Source organism: Lucilia sericata, unplaced genomic scaffold (genome assembly GCF_015586225.1).
Source record: "Lucilia sericata isolate MDLA Ls3-8-SP2 unplaced genomic scaffold, ASM1558622v1 Contig000399F_arrow, whole genome shotgun sequence".
Classification (NCBI taxonomy): domain Eukaryota; kingdom Metazoa; phylum Arthropoda; class Insecta; order Diptera; family Calliphoridae; genus Lucilia; species Lucilia sericata.
In genome coordinates this window covers 147251-167945 of record NW_023994417.1, presented here as the reverse complement: position 1 = coordinate 167945, position 20695 = coordinate 147251, and the positions used below count along the sequence as shown (strand labels likewise).

General features: G+C 29.2%; 1 protein-coding gene across 2 annotated transcripts in view; it reads right to left on the bottom strand.

Annotated features, from left to right (window-relative positions):
- Positions 1–4774: 4774 nt before the first annotated feature.
- LOC119604495 (protein-tyrosine sulfotransferase) overlaps positions 4775–20695 on the bottom strand; it is a 69018-nt gene continuing 53097 nt past the window's right edge. The window contains exon 7 of one of the 2 annotated variants that reach the window (XM_037957146.1): positions 4775–4813. In XM_037957146.1, the coding sequence (XP_037813074.1) occupies positions 4790–4813 (24 nt within the window). In that variant the 3' untranslated portion in view covers positions 4775–4789. Of the gene's footprint in view, positions 4814–15256; positions 16075–20695 lie in introns of those variants that run through there. The other variant, XM_037957144.1, reaches the window with a different exon arrangement.

Sequence of the window (20695 nt, the reverse complement as noted above, 5' to 3'; positions counted from 1 at the left end):
CTGAACTAGAACTGAACTAGAACTGAACTAGAACTGAACTAGAACTGAACTAGAACTGAACTAGAACTGAACTAGAACTGAACTAGAACTGAACTAGAACTGAACTAGAACTGAACTAGAACTGAACTAGAACTGAACTAGAACTGAACTAGAACTGAACTAGAACTGAACTAGAACTGAACTAGAACTGAACTAGAACTGAACTAGAACTGAACTAGAACTGAACTAGAAATGATCTAGAACTGAACTAGAACTGAACTAGAACTGACTAGAACTGAACTAGAACTGAACTAGAACTGAACTAGAACTGAACTAGAACTGAACTAGAACTGAACTAGAACTGAACTACTGAACTGACTGAACTAGAACTGAACTAGAACTGAACTAGAACTGAACTAGAACTGAACTAGAACGAACTAGAACTGAACTAGAACTGAACTAGAACTGAACTAGAACTGAACTAGAAAACTGAACTAGAACTGAACTAGAACTGAACTAGAACTGAAACTAGAACTGAACTAGAACTGAACTAGAACTGAAACTAGAACTGAACTAGAACTGAACTAGAACTGAACTAGAACTGACTAGAAACTAGAGAACTGAACTAGAACTGAACTAGAACTGAACTAGAACTGAACTAGAACTGAACTAGAACTGAACTAGAACTGAACTAGAACTGAACTAGAACTGAACTAGACTGAACTAGAACTGAAATAGAACTGAACTAGAACTGAAACTAGAACTGAACTAGAACTGAACTAGAACTGAACAGAACTGAACTAGAACTGAACTAGAACTGAACTAGAACTGAACTAGAACTGAACTAGAGATGAACTAGAACTGAACTAGACCTGAACTAGAACTGAACTAGAACTGAACTAGAACTGAACTAGAACAAAACTAGAACTGAACAAGAACAATTCTCAAATTTTTCCTAAGAAATTTATTTTTTGCATTACGGACCTGCTCATAATTTTTGATATTGAAGTATAAGTTGGAGAATGTGTTTAGACGTGTGTAAAAACTTTAAAAAAGAATCAAAATTTTTATAAATATGTACCTATGTATACCATGTTTTTCGTGGTGGTTGTTCATAAGTAGTGAGTTTTCCTTAATACTGGTTAATGAATCAGCAGTAGTAGTTTCCAGCACAAACTTACATAGAAAAATAAATCTAAAAAGGCGCTTTTGCCTATTTACTCATTGGCATAATGTCTCACACGGTGATGACATTGGCGGCAAGTACTTATCACGCTCGCTTACATAGAACTTCTTAAATAAGTACTTACAAATAGCTAATTAAAATGTTGTTTTATATTACTCACAAAAATATTGCTCTCTCTCGATCATATAAAATAAGCAAATCAAAACACAAAATATAGTGCTTACGTACTTGATTATATGTAAGTCATTATTTGAGTACTTTAAAGTAATGTAGACGGTATGTAGTAGTTATTGGAAAGTATGTGGTTATGTAAGCACAAGACATTACCAAGTTTTTTCTGGGTTATTTTAAAGGCTTAGAAGGAAGACGTCTGCAGACGACTTCTTTAGTTTACCAAGATTCTAAATGGACAAATGATTACTTATAATTGCTTACATAACTATTTTATAAGGTAGATTTCTAGATTACTTTCTGTTATACTACATTCTGGAAAAAATCTATCTAAAGAGATAAATTGCCTTCATATAAAACTGTTGGGTTTTTTTACATGGTTAGCCTAACTTTTCCTGTATATTTATGTGACCGAGAGTAAGTGGAGTGTATAGGAATTTTATACTGACATCATAACCCCAAATGAAAAAATATAGAAAGTTAATACAGGCAAGAATAACTTGTTAGGAATTTTAGATTTTTTTCTCATCTGATTTTTTGGACTGCAGTAAGTTAAAGTAAAGTACTAGACATAGTAGTATATTGTACTCATAATCGTATAATAGTGAAGGAGGAGGAATAAAAGGAATAGACTAAAGTTTAAATCAAAGTTGTTGTGTTTGTAGTTGTGGAAATAAGACAAAATAGGTTAAATATTATTGTATGTTGATGACTTAGTGCAGCTGTTTGTTGTTGTTGATGTTATTTCCTGTCTCTAGACCACAAGTCGCATTTTGCTATATGTTTGGCAAAAACCAAAAATTTTATAGTTGTATTTTACTTTTTGGTTTAAATTCAATATAAATTGGTATGTAAGAGACTAACCAAATAAGCAGACTGTGTGTATGTGTGAGAGTGTGTAAGGATGTGTATAAGTATGGCTTATTTTGTTTAAGACTTTAACTAAACTAAACCTATTGATACGTGCCTTTGGATGATTTGCTACTTCTTGTTGATGCCATTCTTTTATTTAAGTTTTTTTTTTCTTCCTTATGGGAGGATTTTCTCCTTAACAAAATCAATGAAAAATTGTTCGTGCTGTGGCATAGAGCAAACACAAACAATAGAAAATTCTACATATATTATGGGGATTTTGGTGTTGTTGCCTTTTTTATTTAAGAAATAGTCGTAATTTGATGGAGCAACCATGATGACATGCAAAACATGTTTTTTTATGTTCTATTAAGGAAAAATTGCTCGTATATTGTAGTAAATTTAAGAGGGTTCTTTTTTTTACTTTTATAGCCTTAAGAGGGTTGTTGCCAAAGTAAAATATTTAGTTTAGTTTTACGTAGTAAGTGATAAAATTGGAAAATTGTTACTTAAAGCATTTGGTAGGGGGAAATAGATTTATTTTTTTCTCTTGTATGAGTTAAAACTATAATCCGATCAAGGGCAAACAAAGTAAAGTTATAGGTTTATGGTTTGTTTTGTTAATAAGATTTGGTAAAGAGTTATTTTAAAAAAGTTTAAGAAAAATGTAAATTAAATTTTTGAAATTGTTTACATTTGTGATTGGGTGATGTGTGCAAGGGTTTAGTTTTAATAATTTTAGATTTCAAGGGAATATGTGACGGAGGGACGGCGCGTATTGGTTTTAAACAATTTGTGATAGATATACTCCAAAAAAGGATTAAGTAATCTTTACTACTGTAATCTATTCGAAGCCGTTTCAAAGAGTACATTAAGTACGGGTTTTCTTAAAACAAATACAAAATACTTTATTTAAGTACGTATCCGTTAAATATAAAATTCTGAAACTTGGAGAAAAATGTATTTTTAAAACAAATTTATCTTTTATTTCTACTCTTTATGCATCATTTGGCAGCCCTTTTTGTATACTACATACATATGTATGTATTTTGTTTAATCGTTTTTATAAAATTTTAAATTTGTTTTTAGTTTGTATATAATCTTGCATGAAATTTTTTGAAATGAAGATGATGATGATGATGGCAAAATGTCAATTCATTCCAATTTTCTTTTTCTCACTTTTTATCATTTAATAAAATTGTGTGTGTGTTGTATGTGTGTGACTATAAGTTTGTATTTGTGTGACATACTATTACAACACCTGTTACGAGAAATTGTAAAGTTAGAAAAAAAAAAAAAAACTGAGAATGAGATGAAACTCTTAAAGTTGGTAAGTAATCTTGTAAAAGTTAAATATAATTTTATGTGTTGTATCATGCATAAAAATAATTTTCGTAACATTTTTTTCTTGGGGGAATTTGGTTTTTCTTCTAGAACAGTTTTAATGTTGTTGTCTTTTTTTCCATTGCATTCTTGATTCTGTAGTCTTGATCTTTTTTTCTTCTTATTACTTTGCAAAAACTGTATTCGTAGAGAGTGTGTAAGTATATTTGAGAATATAACTTTATAAACCGATTTTCGTATTAAATTTCTTTAATAAAATTACCAATATATAAATATATTTTACATTAAGTAGATAAAGAAAGAAGTAGACAATGTAAATATGTATGTAAATAAAATATGACACGTAAACAAAGTTAAGTACTGAATGTTTTGTAATCTGTAGAAGAACGTTTAATGAAAATGCTTGATAGATTTTTTTAAATAACATCTTATTTTTATAAAGTTTTGCCATTTAAAGTATGTACACTTAATATAGTTTCAAAGTAGTTAAAACTAAATTGTAGTTCTGGAGATATTTGTACGGAACATAGTGGATGTCGTGGCTAAATATTGCCTATTTTTAATACCAAAAAACAGTTTTGTTTGGCCCCCATCATACATTTAACAGACAGACAGACAGACAGACAGACAGACAGACAAAAAGACAGACGGACATAAAGAGAGACGGACGGACATTGCCAGATCGTGCTAGAAAATGATATAGAAACATAATATATGTATGTAAACAGACCTCGGATTACACAAAAATACGATTATAAATTAAAACATTATTTTTAAAGAACTTCAGTTTAAGCCTATTTTGAATCTTTTAACGATTTTGTTTGTTACCAAGTCGAGAGTTTTAACAATTCGCTTACATCTCATGCATACGTAAATTTCTGTTATTTCCATAAAATATAAAAAAATACTAAGAACCGTATAGAAAGAAAATTCAAAATCTACACTTACCTTATTTTACTGGCTCTTGTGTCTATTATTATAAAATTTTCTTTGTTATTGCTGCTGCTGCTGTTGACAATGTTTTCAGGGTTGTTGTAAAATCAGCATAATGTTGAATATTTTATGACAATATTTTCAAATATCTTCTATAAACATATGTATGTAAGTGTGTCAAATGTTCTATATATACATCCACAATATACTTACACATAGACCGAAACAGCAAAAATTTGTTTTCTTTAAATAATTTTCTTTATAGTTGTCAAATTAAATACTGATGATGACATTATTCAATTATTAAACTTTAATAAAAGATTTTTAGATTTTAGATTTTCTTAAAAGCTGTTTAAAAAATAAAAATGTAAATATGTATGTAAATAATATACCTTAAATATTTCTGCTGAAATTGTATTTAAACTACTATAAAATGTTAAGAATTTTAAATGTTTAAAACAATACTTATATACTTCTACTTCTAACATTACAACTGTCACAATATACTAAAAAAATATTTTTTTTATATATTTTGCCTTTAGCTAAATTCATGACAATGCTACATACATTTTCATATACGCCTACAATTTATACTTATGTTTAGTAGATGTAATAAAAGATATTTTATCTGTAAGATATAAGATAGTATTAAAGTACTTAAGATGTCAATTTCAGTTATTTTTCCCATTTCGTTTTTTTTTCTACTTTTATCTTTGTTTTCGCTTTTTTGTCATGTTTTTGTTGTTGTTGTTGTTATTTACGAGGATTACAGTAATCTGTATCCTCTTTAAAGTGTTTTTAGTATTATTTGTATAAATTTTTCAGCAATATGATAAATATATATTTGTCTTAGAATTTACGATTCAGAATTTATATTGTAATAAATTTAAAGTACAGTGGGTGTTAAAAGTGAAGAAATATTTTGTTTTTTTTATGACTATGGATAAAAAAAAGGCTGATTCTGTAGGGTGTGAGTTAATCACCGTTTCACTCGAGGAATGGATAACTGACTGTCTATAGTCTAGTCAATAGTCTAGTCTATATACTAGACTATAAACTAGACTATAAACTAGACTATTGACTATACTATTGACTAGACAGTAGTCTATAGTCTAGTCTATAGTCTGGTCTATATTCTAGACTATAGTCTAGTCTATAGTCTAGTCTATATCCTAGTCTATAGCCAATTCTATACTCTAGTCTATAGTCTAGTCTATAGCCTAGTCTATAGTCTAGTATATAGTCTAGTCAATAGTCCAGTTTAAAGTCTAGTCTAGTATATAGTCTAGTCTATAGTCTAGTATATAGTATAGTATAGTCTATAGTCCAGTCTATAGTATAGTCTATAGTCCAGTCTATAGTCTAGTCTATAGTCTAGTATAATCTAGTATATAGTCTAGTCTACAGTCTAGTGTATAGTGTAGCCTATAGTCGAGTCTATAGCCAAGTCTAAAGTCTAGTCTATAGTCTAGTCTATAGTCTAGTCTATAGTCTAGTCTATAGTCTAGTTTATAGTCTAGTTTATAGTCTACTTTATAGTCTACTCTATAGTCTAGTCTGCAGTCTAGTATATAATATAGTATATAGTCTAGTCTATAGTCCAGTCTATAGTCTAGTCTATAGTCTAGTATATAGACTAGTCTATAATCTAGTATATAGTATAGTCTACAGTCTATTCTATAGTCTAGTCAATAGTCTAGTCTATATACTAGACTATAGACTAGACTATAAACTAGACTATTGACTATACTATTGACTAGACAATAGTCTATAGTCTGGTCTATATTCTAGACTATAGTCTAGTCTATATCCTAGTCTATATCCTATTCTATAGTCTAGTCTATAGTCTAGTCTATAGTCTAGTCTATAGTCTAGTCTATAGTCTAGTTTATAGTCTAGTCTATAGTCTAGTCTATAGTCTAGTATATAGACTAGACTATTGACTAGTCTATAGTCTAGTCTATAGTCTAGTATATAGTCTAGTATATAGTCTAGTCAATAGTCTAGTCAATAGTCTAGTCAATAGTCCAGTTTAAAGTCTAGTCTATAGTCTAGTATATAGTCTAGTATAGTCTATAGTCTAGTCTATAGTCCAGTCTATAGCCTAGTCTATAGTCTAGTATAATCTAGTATATAGTCTAGTCTATAGTCTAGTGTATAGTGTAGCCTATAGTCGAGTCTATAGCCTGGTCTAAAGTCTAGTCTATATTCTAGTCAATAGTCTAGTCAATAGTCTAGTTTATAGTCTAGTTTATAGTCTACTCTATAGTCTAGTCTATAGTCTAGTCTATGGTCTACTTTATAGTCTAGTCTATAGTCTAGTCTATAGTCTAGTATATAATCTAGTCTATAGTCTAGTATATAGTCTAGTCTATAGTCTAGTATATAGTCTATTCTATAGTCTAGTTTATAGTTTAGTCTATAGTCTAGTCTATAGTCTAGTCTATAGTCTAGTCTATAGTCTAGTCTATAGTCTAGTATATAGTCTAGTATATAGTCTAGTATTTAGTCTAGTCTGTAGTCTAGTCTATAGTCAATTCTATAGTCTAGTCTATAGTCTAGTTTATAGTTTAGTCTATAGTCGAGTCTATAGTCTAGTCTATAGTCGAGTCTATAGTCTAGTCCATAGTCTAGTCTATAGTCTAGTCTATAGTCTAGTGTAGTCCATAGTCTAGTCTATAGTCTAGTCTATAGTCTTGTTTATAATCTAGTCTATAGTCTAGTCTATAGTCTGGTTTATAGTCTAGTCTATAAATAGACTAAAGTGGTCCATATACTAAGTTATAGAGTGGTCCATCATGCAGTCCCTAGACAAGTACATAAGCTAGTCATAAAACAGTCAGTGGATTAGTCAGTAGATAAGATCACAGTCAATAGGCTATTCGGAAAATTAGTCAATAGATTAGCCTGTTGACTTATTAATTGTTATAATAGATTAGTCTATCTTTCCAAATACTCAAAACCCATTCATCTTATATCTCTTAAGAAAGTCCAACATTTCGTAATATCTTTATCCGCTATTTTTGATATAAACTGTAAATAATATCTTCTTAGAAACAACTGCAAACAGCTAAGAAACATTTCATTTAAACTTTTATTTTCACTTGTAACAACAATTAATTTTCTACAATTTTTCGGGTTATACTTATAAACTTTTTTTGCCAAAGTTTTTGTTGCATTTAATAAGGGCAAACATAATTTATGAGCTTCATTAGAAATAATTTCAACCCAAACTAGTAAAAGGATTATGTTGAAGAAAATTCATAATTATAGAAACAATTTGTGGTAATTAAAATGATAAGTTGTGGTTAGAAGTGAATTAATAAATTATCATCAATATCTAATGAAAAATTAAGTATTTAATTGAATTGGAATAACTGCTTTGGAATTTTTTTTATTAAAAAATCTTTTATTTATTAAGGTTTTTTCTTTGTATTGGTTTTTTGTTTAGTTAGCAATTTACACAAATATTTAGCGTATTTTAATGTACATGTTTTTTGTTTTGTTTTATTTCATTATTTATATGTATATGTAAATATTTATTTAGTAGTAGTTAAAATTAGTTTTAGTTAATTTAAGTGATTTTAATTTTACTTATATTAATTTGTTTTTTTTTTGTTTGGTTTATAACGATTATCATTATTTGTTGTTTTTTATGTTTGTTAATTATGAATTAAACAGATTTATGCATATTAAACACATTTAGTTAGTTTTTTTCTGTTTATTTTTTTACAAAAAATAGCTGCCAGACGTATTTTTTTAAATCTAACTTAAAAATCTTTTTTTATTTTGTTAAATTAAAAGTGTCGTTTAATTAATTTAATTTTTTTGTCACTTTTTGCTAATTATTTAAAAATATATAAAAATAAATAATTTTAAAAGTATTAACGCTCAGTATTGTAGTCTGAGGAGGGCTTTTGGGGTAAATATTTTGAAATGATTTTAAAATAGTTTCTCGTTAGTAAAATTGAATAATGTTACGGTTCGATTTCGTTGATAATCTAGTTTTTCTATACTATTCTAGGATGCTTCTGGTCTAAGTCAGTAAAACTTTGCCAATATCCAATATATTCTTAGTTGCACTATTAAATAGCTTCAAACCCCGATTCATCCATATGAGTTTCACTCTAACCGGTTATATGATAAAAACCCTCCATTTTGTAGTCAATATAACCAGCCCCGGTTATTAGAAAGACTTTTCTTTATATTTCGACTAAATATTCAGCATCCGCACAGTGGTGTATAAATAACAAAAGAAGGAAATAGTTCTGTCCAATTCTTAATTTATCTTTACATACGTAAAGAGGACCTCAAAGTTCCATAAGAGGCGTAGTTACCTGAGGTGTCCAACTTTGGAAATGGTTAAAATCAGTCCATTATTTCGCCTATCCCCTATTCTCCTAAGCTACAAGAGATAATTGATAGCTACGGCTAGGTTTTCTTTAATCCGAACCCAAACGAAGATATAGAATCGTTTTAAAAATCTTACATACCCGAGGTGTCCAACTTTGTGGACCCATTCCACAGTGCATTCCTTAATCTTTTAACCAAACTACTGTTGTTTCGGCAACAGCACCTAGAGACGTATTTGTTGGTCCGAAATGTCCAGCCAATAAATCTGGATCCCTCTGTATGTCAGATAATGTAACAAGAATGTAGGAATTTCCAAAGTAAATTCGAACCCAATAATTATCCCGACAAGTTGAGTAGAAGGCCTCAATCATAAGTCGCGTAGCATGAAAAAATATGCATCTTGTTGAGATGGCAACAGCGCCGAGAATCAGTACTAGTCTCCTGTCGGACAGAGGAGTCTTTCCCGATCGTCCACCAATTACATAAGTTCCGTTTTCAGACCATAAAGAACAATCTACGGAATGACAGGCAATCACCAAGTGTCAACCTGAGAATTCCCCAACCTATACTGACGCCCTACTACACGAAGAGTAAAAGATACTCAATAGGTTCAGTAATCCAGTATAAGTTGCTCTGTCACATCACCCAGTGACATCTGTTGAGATAGCAACAGCACCGGAGAGAGAATCCAGACATATATGGCATATATCAGTCCTTAAACCAACATTCTCTCCCCGCGAATTTGGGTTTAAACCACAGCCACTACGTGCATCCTGAAGAAACTACAACTAACTGATCAGCCAGGAAAAGTCCTGCGGGCAACTGGCCACCCGTAGTGCCAGATTATATGGTGATCTGGTTAGACCCCATGTCAAATTATTCTAAGGAAAGGCCGAGGATACATTTGATCACTAGAGGTACAAATACCTCTTTTCTCCGGGATATGGCACTAACACCAATATTGAGATTTCAATCCCGGGGGAGGACAGACAGACAGTCAGCCTGCCAGACAGATTTGGGTGTTACAAACATCAACACAAATGCATAATATCCTCCCCACTATAGTGGAGTAGGATATAAAAATTATTTTCTTTCGAAAACTTAACTTTACCCGAAATAATTTAAATGAAAAATAATTTCAAAACTTTTGATAGCTATCGTATAGTCGATATCAAATTATAGTAACACATTTTAGATGGCCCAATATATTCTTCATAATTCTGGACAAGTTTTCGATAAACCTGGCACTGCTATGGATATTAAGGTAGAAAAACTAAAAACACATTTTACGTAGCTTGTATCTTTGATAATGCAGTTTGTCGGTAATGCAGTGAAAATAGTATATTGAACAAACTAAAACAGACATATCTTTATAATAAATTTCTGTAAAAGTTGGGTTTTTGGACAAATTTGAGGGACTCTGTAAGCGAAGCCGAATAAAAATCAATACAAAATTTATGAAATAATAAAATCAATTGCAGATTTTTTTGCCCTTAAAAATACTAAACAAAATAATAATTCTTTAAATATATTTGTAAAAAAGCAAATTTTCATCAAATAATATTTTTTTATTTCTTACCATAATTTACATTTAATTTAAAATATTCTCTTAATGTTTGTGTTACTCTGATCATATATTCTTATTGTCAGCGGTTTATTTTTTTATACAATTTAATTTTTTCTTCGTATTTCTCACATGTTTTATGTTATTTTATCTATGATTTAAATATTTTATTTAGTTTTTTTTTTCTTTTTTTCATTGTTAGCAAAATAAATATAAAAGTTTGTAAATTGAAAAAAAAAAAAAAAAAAATGATTTTGCTACGTATTTATAATACCAGATACAACTCATAAAGAAAATCAAGTTAAATATTGTTACAAAGAAATAAAATTCAAAAATTTATGCGCTCAGACACATTACACTAAAGAAAGAATATTTTGTTGTTAATCTTGTACTTTTTTTTATTTGCAAATTTTTCTTTAGTATAAGTATTTGCTTTAAAACTGTGTTGATTGCAAGATTTTCTTTTATGGGACACATTTTAGTTAGTTTGTTATACAAATATTTATTTATTTACTTATTTATTTATTTATTTGTTTTCTTTTACTAATATTTATACATAGAAATATTTATGTTTTTATTAAATATATAAGTAGTAATTTTATTTAGATTTTATTTAATAGTTTTATTTTCTTGTTTATACACAATCAGTCACATAAGTTGATTTTTATTTGAAATTATTTTAAATAAACTTTAAAATTTATGCATATTGTTTAGTAATTATATATGTTTATTTAATTCCTAACTAATTTTATAATATACAACACATTTATTTAAATTACTTTTAATTTTTTTTATTTGATTTTTTTTAATAAATTGTATACACTTATAGTTGTTTTATTTGCTTAAATTTTATTTTATATTAAAATATTTTTAAAAGCTCTTTTATTTAATTTGTTTTAAAATTTATTTTCTTATAAATAGCTTTTTGTTGAATTTTTGCTTTGCAAAATATTTTATAAATTATACATTTCGAGCTTAATTAAATTATATAAACTAAAAGTTATTTTTATTTTATTTTATATACAATTAAGTAAATTTGTTAACTATACAGCGAGATAATGGATCTTTTTTTCTTTTAAATCAAAAAGCTTAAAATCTGAAATTTAGAACAAAAATTAATGGATTTTAAATTGTTATGAAATATTTCACTTAGAAGAATATTTATAAAAAATCTTGAAATTTCTCAGGCTATCGATGAAAAAACTATGGATTTTGAGTCTAGTCTATAGTCTAGTCTATAGTTTAGTCTATAGTCTAGTCTATAGTCTAGTCTATAGTCTAGTCTATAGTCTAGTCTATAGTCTAGTCTATAGTCTAGTCTACAGTCTAGTCTATAGTCTAGTTTATAGTCTAGTCTATAGTCTAGTTTATAGTCTAGTCTATAGTCTAGTCTATAGTCTAGTTTATAGTCTAGCCTATAGTCTAGTCTATAGTCTAGTCTATAGTCTAGTCTAGTCTATAGTCTAGTCTAGTCTATAGTCTAGTCTATAGTCTAGTCTATAGTCTAGTCTATAGTCTAGTCTATAGTCTAGTCTATAGTCTAGTCTATAGTCTAGTCTATAGTCTAGTCTATAGTCTAGTCTATAGTCTAGTCTATAGTCTAGTCTATAGTCTAGTCTATAGTCTAGTCTATAGTCTAGTCTATAGTCTAGTCTATAGTCTAGTCTATAGTCTAGTCTATAGTCTAGTCTATAGTCTAGTCTATAGTCTAGTCTATAGTCTAGTCTATAGTCTAGTCTATAGTCTAGTCTATAGTCTAGTCTATAGTCTAGTCTATAGTCTAGTCTATAGTCTAGTCTATAGTCTAGTCTATAGTCTAGTCTATAGTCTAGTCTATAGTCTAGTCTATAGTCTAGTCTATAGTCTAGTCTATAGTCTAGTCTATAGTCTAGTCTATAGTCTAGTCTATAGTCTAGTCTATAGTCTAGTCTATAGTCTAGTCTATAGTCTAGTCTATAGTCTAGTCTATAGTCTAGTCTATAGTCTAGTCTATAGTCTAGTCTATAGTCTAGTCTATAGTCTAGTCTATAGTCTAGTCTATAGTCTAGTCTATAGTCTAGTCTATAGTCTAGTCTAGTCTAGTCTAGTCTATAGTCTAGTCTATAGCTAGTCTAGTCTATAGTCTAGTCTATAGTCTAGTCTATAGTCTAGTCTATAGTCTAGTCTATAGTCTAGTCTATAGTCTAGTCTATAGTCTAGTCTATAGTCTAGTCTATAGTCTAGTCTATAGTCTAGTCTATAGTCTAGTCTATAGTCTAGTCTATAGTCTAGTCTATAGTCTAGTCTATAGTCTAGTCTATAGTCTAGTCTATAGTCTAGTCTATAGTCTAGTCTATAGTCTAGTCTATAGTCTAGTCTATAGTCTAGTCTATAGTCTAGTCTAGTCTAGTCTAGTCTATAGTCTAGTCTATAGTCCAGTCTATAGTCTAGTCTATAGTCTAGTCTATAGTCTAGTCTATAGTCTAGTCTATAGTCTAGTCTATATTCTAGTCTATAGTCTAGTCTATAGTCTAGTCTATAGTCTAGTCTAGTCTATAGTCTAGTCTATCGTCTAGTCTATAGTCTAGTCTATAGTCTAGTCTATAGTCTAGTCTATCGTCTAGTCTATCGTCTAGTCTATCGTCTAGTCTATCGTCTAGTCTATCGTCTAGTCTATAGTCTAGTCTATAGTCTAGTCTATAGTCTAGTCTATAGTCTAGTCTATAGTCTAGTCTATAGTCTAGTCTATAGTCTAGTCTATAGTCTAGTCTATATTCTGGCATGTAGTCAAGTCTTGTTTGTTTTTCTTTTATGTTTGATAATGCAGTTTGATCAGTAATGCAGTTGTAATATTCGTTCTTTGAAGTTCTTTGAACGGTTGATAATTTATATAAAAAAAAAAATGCTCAAATTTACTTACATAATAGCATTTTAAGTCATTAATGGCATTAGTGGCAAGTACTTACGGCGCTCACTTACAAGTAGGAAGTTAGGTAAGCACTTACAAATCAGAGGTTATATAAGTAGTTTTGTTTTTGAGGAAAAAGTCTACTAGAAAAAGTTAAGGGGTAAATTTTGCTCTTCTTTGTTATTGAATATTTTCAATTAATTAAAACCATCAAATTTCAATGAAAATTTAGAATACTGCAAAATTTTCTATTACAAATATTACATCTACCAACAACAACAAAAATTATAAATACAACTCACCACAGTCACGTAACATTTACATGGAAAAATTAAATTTTGCTCAACAAACAATATAACAACGAAAGAAAAAACAGAGGCTTTCAATTTAATAAAACATTTCATGAGAATTAAATGTCAAAAAAGTGACATGACAAAATTTTATAAAATTTCTCTACTATTAGCTAAATTTTGGCTAGCAACTATATAAAAGAGAAATAAAAACAATACAACATGATTAATGTCAAATGTAACGGATCCTTAAACAAGGACGAAAAGTTAAAAATAAAACTAACGTATTTCTAATGAAAATTTTAGTATTTTAATTACCACACAAATGTTGCGACATCATTAATGTTTAAACTTTAACAAATTTTAAAAGTCTGTCTGCAGTTTTAAAACAATTTTATAATAAAAACTATTTTTTATGTTTATTTTTTTAGTTTTGTTTTTAGTTTAATTTTGCATTATCGATTTGTTTATACAAGAGAGAGAGACAAAGGATGTTGCAACAATTTTAGTTACACAGACACATACAATAACATTCTGCCACAATGACAAAGTTTTTTAAAACACGGGGAAAATGTACAAAATGCAAAATGTGCAATAAAAAAAAGTAAAATAATGTCATTGAATAGTACAGATAGATATTCAATTTGTTATTGTAGAGTATGCTGTGTGTAGTTATGTTTGTTTTATTTGATTGTTCAGTTTTTTTATGTACATTTCACTGCCTCATAGTCTGACAAACTCACATACATACATATATAGTAGAACATCCGTTTCCACATTGCACTTCCGGCGTCATATTACTTAGCTTTGTTATATAAAAGCTACAACAATTTTTATGTGTATTATAACAAAAGAATGAATTTATTTTTGTTGTAACTAAAAAAAGGAAAACCTACAAAATAAAATAGTTGCAACATTCATTTATGCATGAGCATATACTAAGTATGCTGACGATGATGTCGTTGCAGTTTGAATCTATTTGTGTGTCTTTTTGTTCTCACATATCCTGTTCAAAGAAAATCGAAATATTTGAGGTTTGTTGTAACTTTTGTAATGGTACTGCGAAAAAGAGAAAACTTTTCAATATGAGAAATTAATTGAAATATTTAGAAGATTTGATGTTGGTTACGATGACAGTGGTATTGATTTCAAGATTTTGTTAACGCTCATTAGCGGGTTGAGTGAGAAAAGTTAAATTCTAGGAAAAAGTTCTCACATTCGTGAGAAGGATTATGTATATAAGAGTTTGTCATTCCGTTTTGCAATTTCCACAATAGAATTTTCCGATCGTATAATGTATCTTTATTCTGGATTCTTAGCGGAGTCGCTTAAGTCATGTCTGTCCGTCTATCTGTCTGTCTGTTTATCTGTCTGTCTGTCTGACTGTCTGTCTGTCTGTCTGTCTGTCTGTCTGTCTGTCTGTCGTCTATATGTCCATCTGTCCGTTGAAATAAATTTTCTGAAGACCCCAGATCTAAACCAATCATTCCATCAGTCATGCTATCGAGAAGGTGCCTATTTAAAATCTGGAAAATCGGTCCATAAATAACAGGCAAAACTCCGATCCAAACTGATATACATATGTATGCTTAGTTTCTTCAAGTTAAAACAAAAGAAAATAAATTTCAATAAAAAATATTTTATGTTTTATAAAATTGTAACACTAATTTCAACTTAAATTTACTGAAAATCGTTTCAACGTTAAATTTATTTTTATTAAAAAAAAAAATATATAAAAACTTAATTAAATTTTTTACAAATATAAAAAAATAATAATATAAAAACCTGTACAATTGAAGCGGCCATTAATGTTTTGTATAAAATGGTGTGGGAAAAGGTTTCCCCAGTCCAAGAATACACTTCCAGCTACTTTATTAATAATAATTAGTTTCATTCATATACATATCTAGCCAACGATTCATTAAATGGTTTAACATGTTAATTGTTTTTTAAGCTTTAGGATGAAACATTAAGTCATTTTTTTCATTATAAAATGCAGTTGTAGGAGGCCTATGGAAATTCTTAATATTTAAAGTTGTTATTATATACTTTCTTTTAGGGATTGTGTATTCAATTGTCTTATTGTTATAATATCCTTTGGTTTTCTATAAATATTTTCATCTGTGAAATGTTGGCGTTGATATTGTTGTTGTTGCTGCTGCTGTTGTTGTTGCAACATATTGATGTCGTTAATATCTTCATACTGCATATTATTATGATCCATTTCTTCGTGCAATTGTTGCTGCTGTTGTTGGAGATGTTGTTGCATTATGGCCTCCGCATTTTTATTATTAACAGGATGGTGGAATTGATTGTTATCGTTGTTGTTGTTGTTGTCGTTACTATTATGATTGTTATTATTGTTGTTACTGTTGATATTTGTATTTCCTGGAGCAAATGTTTCATTGATGGTATTATCATCGTCTTCATCTGTATTGGAATTTTTAAGTTGTTGTGGTGACATTTTCAACACTTCTTTTGCTTTATTTTCCCATAATCTTCGATTGGCTCTTAGCTGTTTGAAATCAACCATGAATGATTTCACACAAAAGAAGAGAAAAAAGTTTATAAAATACGTAAGAAGAATATATATTGATTTTTTATATAATTTTCACCATAATCACTTTAAGTTTTTTTTTTTTTTGATTTTAATGCATGCACATTAAGCGCATAAATATTATAAAAAAAGAAATATTTTAAAAATGAAAGAACATTAAAAATTACTTAAATCTCCGTATGAATATGTACTTATTAGGAGGCTCACTTTAGTTGTGAGTTAAAAAAATTTTAAATGTTTTTTAAACATTTAGAACGTATGGACATGACTGAATCAAGTTGTTAGAAACAAATGTTTTATATTCAGACAACTGACGCATTTCGTTCAAAATCTGTACTTAAAGTCAGAGGCCAAACTTCGCATTCATTATCGTGTTCTGTTCTAGAGTTTGTTATAGAACTGAAATCTATTATTTTTTGGCGATAACTTCGCTTACACGATCGTAACTAACATACACACTAACTAATCCTGACTTTATTAAACATGTAAATTCAGGTTTAATCGTGACTTAACCGATCCTTTGAATCAAGCTGATATTATGAGTCTAATAATAATCATGTTGCTGGCAACATTAACAAACCGATTGCCTCCTCCGTAAATGCACTCTCTTAAGGTCTCCTGCATTGACATATGTCAAAACTAATAGAAGAGCTCATTGCTCTCTTATTACCGATGTTTATTTTAAACACTTTTAACATGTTGGTAAACTTTATTTAAACATGTTGCCAGATACTTCGTGAAACTAACTAACTAACTAACTAACTAACTAACTAACTAACTAACTAACTAACTAACTAACTAACTAACTAACTAACTAACTAACTAACTAACTAACTAACTAACTAACTAACTAACTAACTAACTAACTAACTAACTAACTAACTAACTAACTAACTAACTAACTAACTAACTAACTAACTAACTAACTAACTAACTAACTAACTAACTAACTAACTAACTACTAACTAACTAACTAACTAACTAACTAACTAACTAACTAACTAACTAACTAACTAACTAACTAACTAACTAACTAACTAACTAACTAACTAACTAACTAACTAACTAACTAACTAACTAACTAACTAACTAACTAACTAACTAACTAACTAACTAACTAACTAACTAACTAACTAACTAACTAACTAACTAACTAACTAACTAACTAACTAACTAACTAACTAACTAACTAACTAACTAACTAACTAACTAACTAACTAACTAACTAACTAACTAACTAACTAACTAACTAACTAATAACTAAGAAATGCGATATTTCAGTTGTTGAGTTAATTTGGCATCAGAAGTTAATGTTATGCACCAAAGTTTTAACATACGATTTATATTCTCAACAAATTTCTGGACATTTTAATTGAATGAATATTAAGCGAATCAATGTCACCTCATGATATTTTGGACCATCTGTGAAAAATTTGGTCTTAAAAACATAATAAACATGTTATTTTAATATCACAAAACTGCAGCCCTCCTAATACATATGATAGAGAAATATAAAATAGTGATAAAATAAAATCATTTATGCATTATGCCAAAAAACGTGCAAGAGAATAAATGAATGATGAAAAATATTTGCGAGTAAAAAAATATATGAAAAGAATTCACAAGCAAATGAAATGAAAATAAATATTAAAAAATATACATACATTAAAATACTTAAATACTATAAATAATATAAAAAAAAATACATTAAAAAAATCAAAAGGTGTGCAGCTTATACATTTTAAAAGAATATTTAAAAAACAAAAAAAAAGTAAATACCCTCTGTCTGTTTTATTATTTTGTTAATATGTATGTTGGTAAAGTAATAACAAATAATGATTTTTCACATCCTTTTTACACGTACTACAATGTTGATGTAGTATGTGTTTTATAAGGATTTTTCTTTATTTACAACACTTATATGATTTCTGTAAACAAAAACAAACATCTTTTAAAAGGAAACGGAAATACAGTTTGTGTTAATGTTTGTAAAACTGTTGAAGCATGTGTATAGAAATTACTACATGGTGTTGGTTAAAATGACAAACAATTTGAAATTTGTAAACAGTAAGCAACAATTGAGAAAAGACAAATGTTTTTTTTTTTTTTTTGAAATTAAAGAAATATATACATTTTAACTGCAGAATCATAGAATTTCTGAACATTTTTAATTCACAAAAACATTTAACGCTTGTTAAAGCTAAGATCTAGTAGTTTTTTTAATCAACATTTAATGAATTTTTAAAATTTTGAAATATAAAATATGTAAGAGCATCATATTCAAGTGATGTGTACCACATGTTTACGTTGAATGCAATACTAATGTATAATACTCATACGCACTGTTGCACATGTACAGGAAAAACATCAACTAACTAACTAACTCCCCATATGTTGAAAGCAAAACTAAACAACAATACTATAACTACTAACTTACAAATAAATACAACATGTAGTATACATAGTATTATTTGCAACACTATGTCTGAACTTGCATATAAGTACAAGAATATTAAACAAACATTTAACATCTGTTATTAAAAACAACCATACAAACTGTAAAATAAAATCTTTTTGTTTTTCTCATAAAAAGAAATGTTGAAAAAAAAGGATAACAATAAAAAACTGTAAACATTTCTTCATCTGCTTATTTCATCTACGGTTCAGTTGTACGACAAAGTGTTTTAAACTTCCTTTAATTATTTTTTTCCCATGTCTCTGAGACATGAAAACAAAGCCAATTTTAATTGAAGAATGATGGGGGAAACATACATACTGGAGGTACTAGAGTGTAAAACAACAGAATGAAGCAAATGTGTTTGAAATTAAACCCTTTTCTGTAAACACGTTACATTTGGCAATGAAACAATATTTGTGGTTTTGGTGGATAATTAAGTTTTCTTTTGAGGCGAGAAGGTATTATTAATTTAAATACTTTTGTGGTAAAAAAAGTTGAGTAATAAACACAGATAAATCTGTGACATGTACTAACATATTAATAACGATTTCATTCAAACAAATTATCCAGATTATGACTTTCTTATGAATTCTTCAGTTTACTTAGTGCTTTCAACAGACAAACGGACGATATAAAGAAGTTTTAGAAAAAAGAAAACAAGTATGAATGTGTAGTCGGGCATGGCCGACCATATGATAAAAAAAAATAAAGCATTTCATTTGTTTTTTAACTTTATTCCGGAATATTTTTACTTATTGTTGACAACAAAAGAGATTTTCTACAAGAGGGCTCATAGGGGAGTAGGATATACCCATATTTACCGGTCTATCCTTATATATGTTGGTAGAGGAATTTACGTCTACTTCAAAGTTCTTTATGTAGAATTTAATCGTGTTATTAGTGTTTATAAGTGAATTTTGACCTTCAAGTCAATTTCTGAAGGGGAGTTTGTATGCGTGCTAGGGTCAAATGAGGCCCGATCATAACAAAAATCGATAGTGTTATTGAAAGTTCTGTAAAACTAAGTTTTGCCGATTTTTGTTGACATAATAGAACATTTAAGTAATTATGAGCCCAAAGGCCCTATTCGGGGGGTACGGTTGTATGGGGGCTAGGCGAAATAATGGACCGATTTAAACCATTTTCAATAGCGTTCGTCCTTGGACCAAAAGAAGAGTATGTGAAAATTGCGACCTGTAGCGTGCGCACAAGACTTACATGGGCACACAGATGGATGGACGGACAGGCGGACATAGTTAAATCGACTTAGAAAGTGATTCTGAGTGGATTGGTATACTTTAAGGTGGGTGTAGGACCAATATTTTTGGATGTTACAAACATCAGCACAAACGCATAATACCCTCCTCCCTATAGTGGTGTAGTATACCTATGGACTCAAAATTACTTTATAAGTCGATCAAGCTATGTCCGTCCGTCTCTATGTCTGTCTGTGTGTCCCTGTAAACCTTGTACGCACGCTACAGGTCGAAATTTTCAAGATAATTTGATGAAATTTGTCATATACTCTTCTTTTGATCCAAGGACTATTAAAAATGGTTAAAAACGGTCCATTATTTCGCCTAGCCCCCGAATAGGGCAAAAATCGGCCAAACTTAGTTTTATAAAAGTCTTAATGACACTGCCGATTTTTGTAGTGATCGGTCCCCTTCAAAAAATGACATGAAAATCAAAATTCACTTATAAATTCCTCCACCAACATTTATAAGGATAGGCTAAATATGCGCCTTACCCCCATATAAACGCTCTTGCAGAAAATCTCCTTTTTATTAAGGTAAAAGACAAATTAAATGCTTTATTATTAAAGACATAATCACTGGTGTAGGGTATCATATGGTCGGCCATGTTTTTAGCTGTATACCTTTTCCCACGAATGTTTACAAAAGCCGCAGAAAAGCTGATTTTAGACTTTTGTAAATGTCAAAAGTGACACACCTCTGTATACTTTGTGATTCCCGGATTGCCCGAGGTGTTTAGTGTTTTTTTTATAAAACTACAGTACAAATTAGACCAATGTATACAAAAGGTACCATTTTAATTATTTTACTTTGAAAGAATGAATGACGAAAAAGTATTTGTTGATGAGGAACAACACAAACAAAA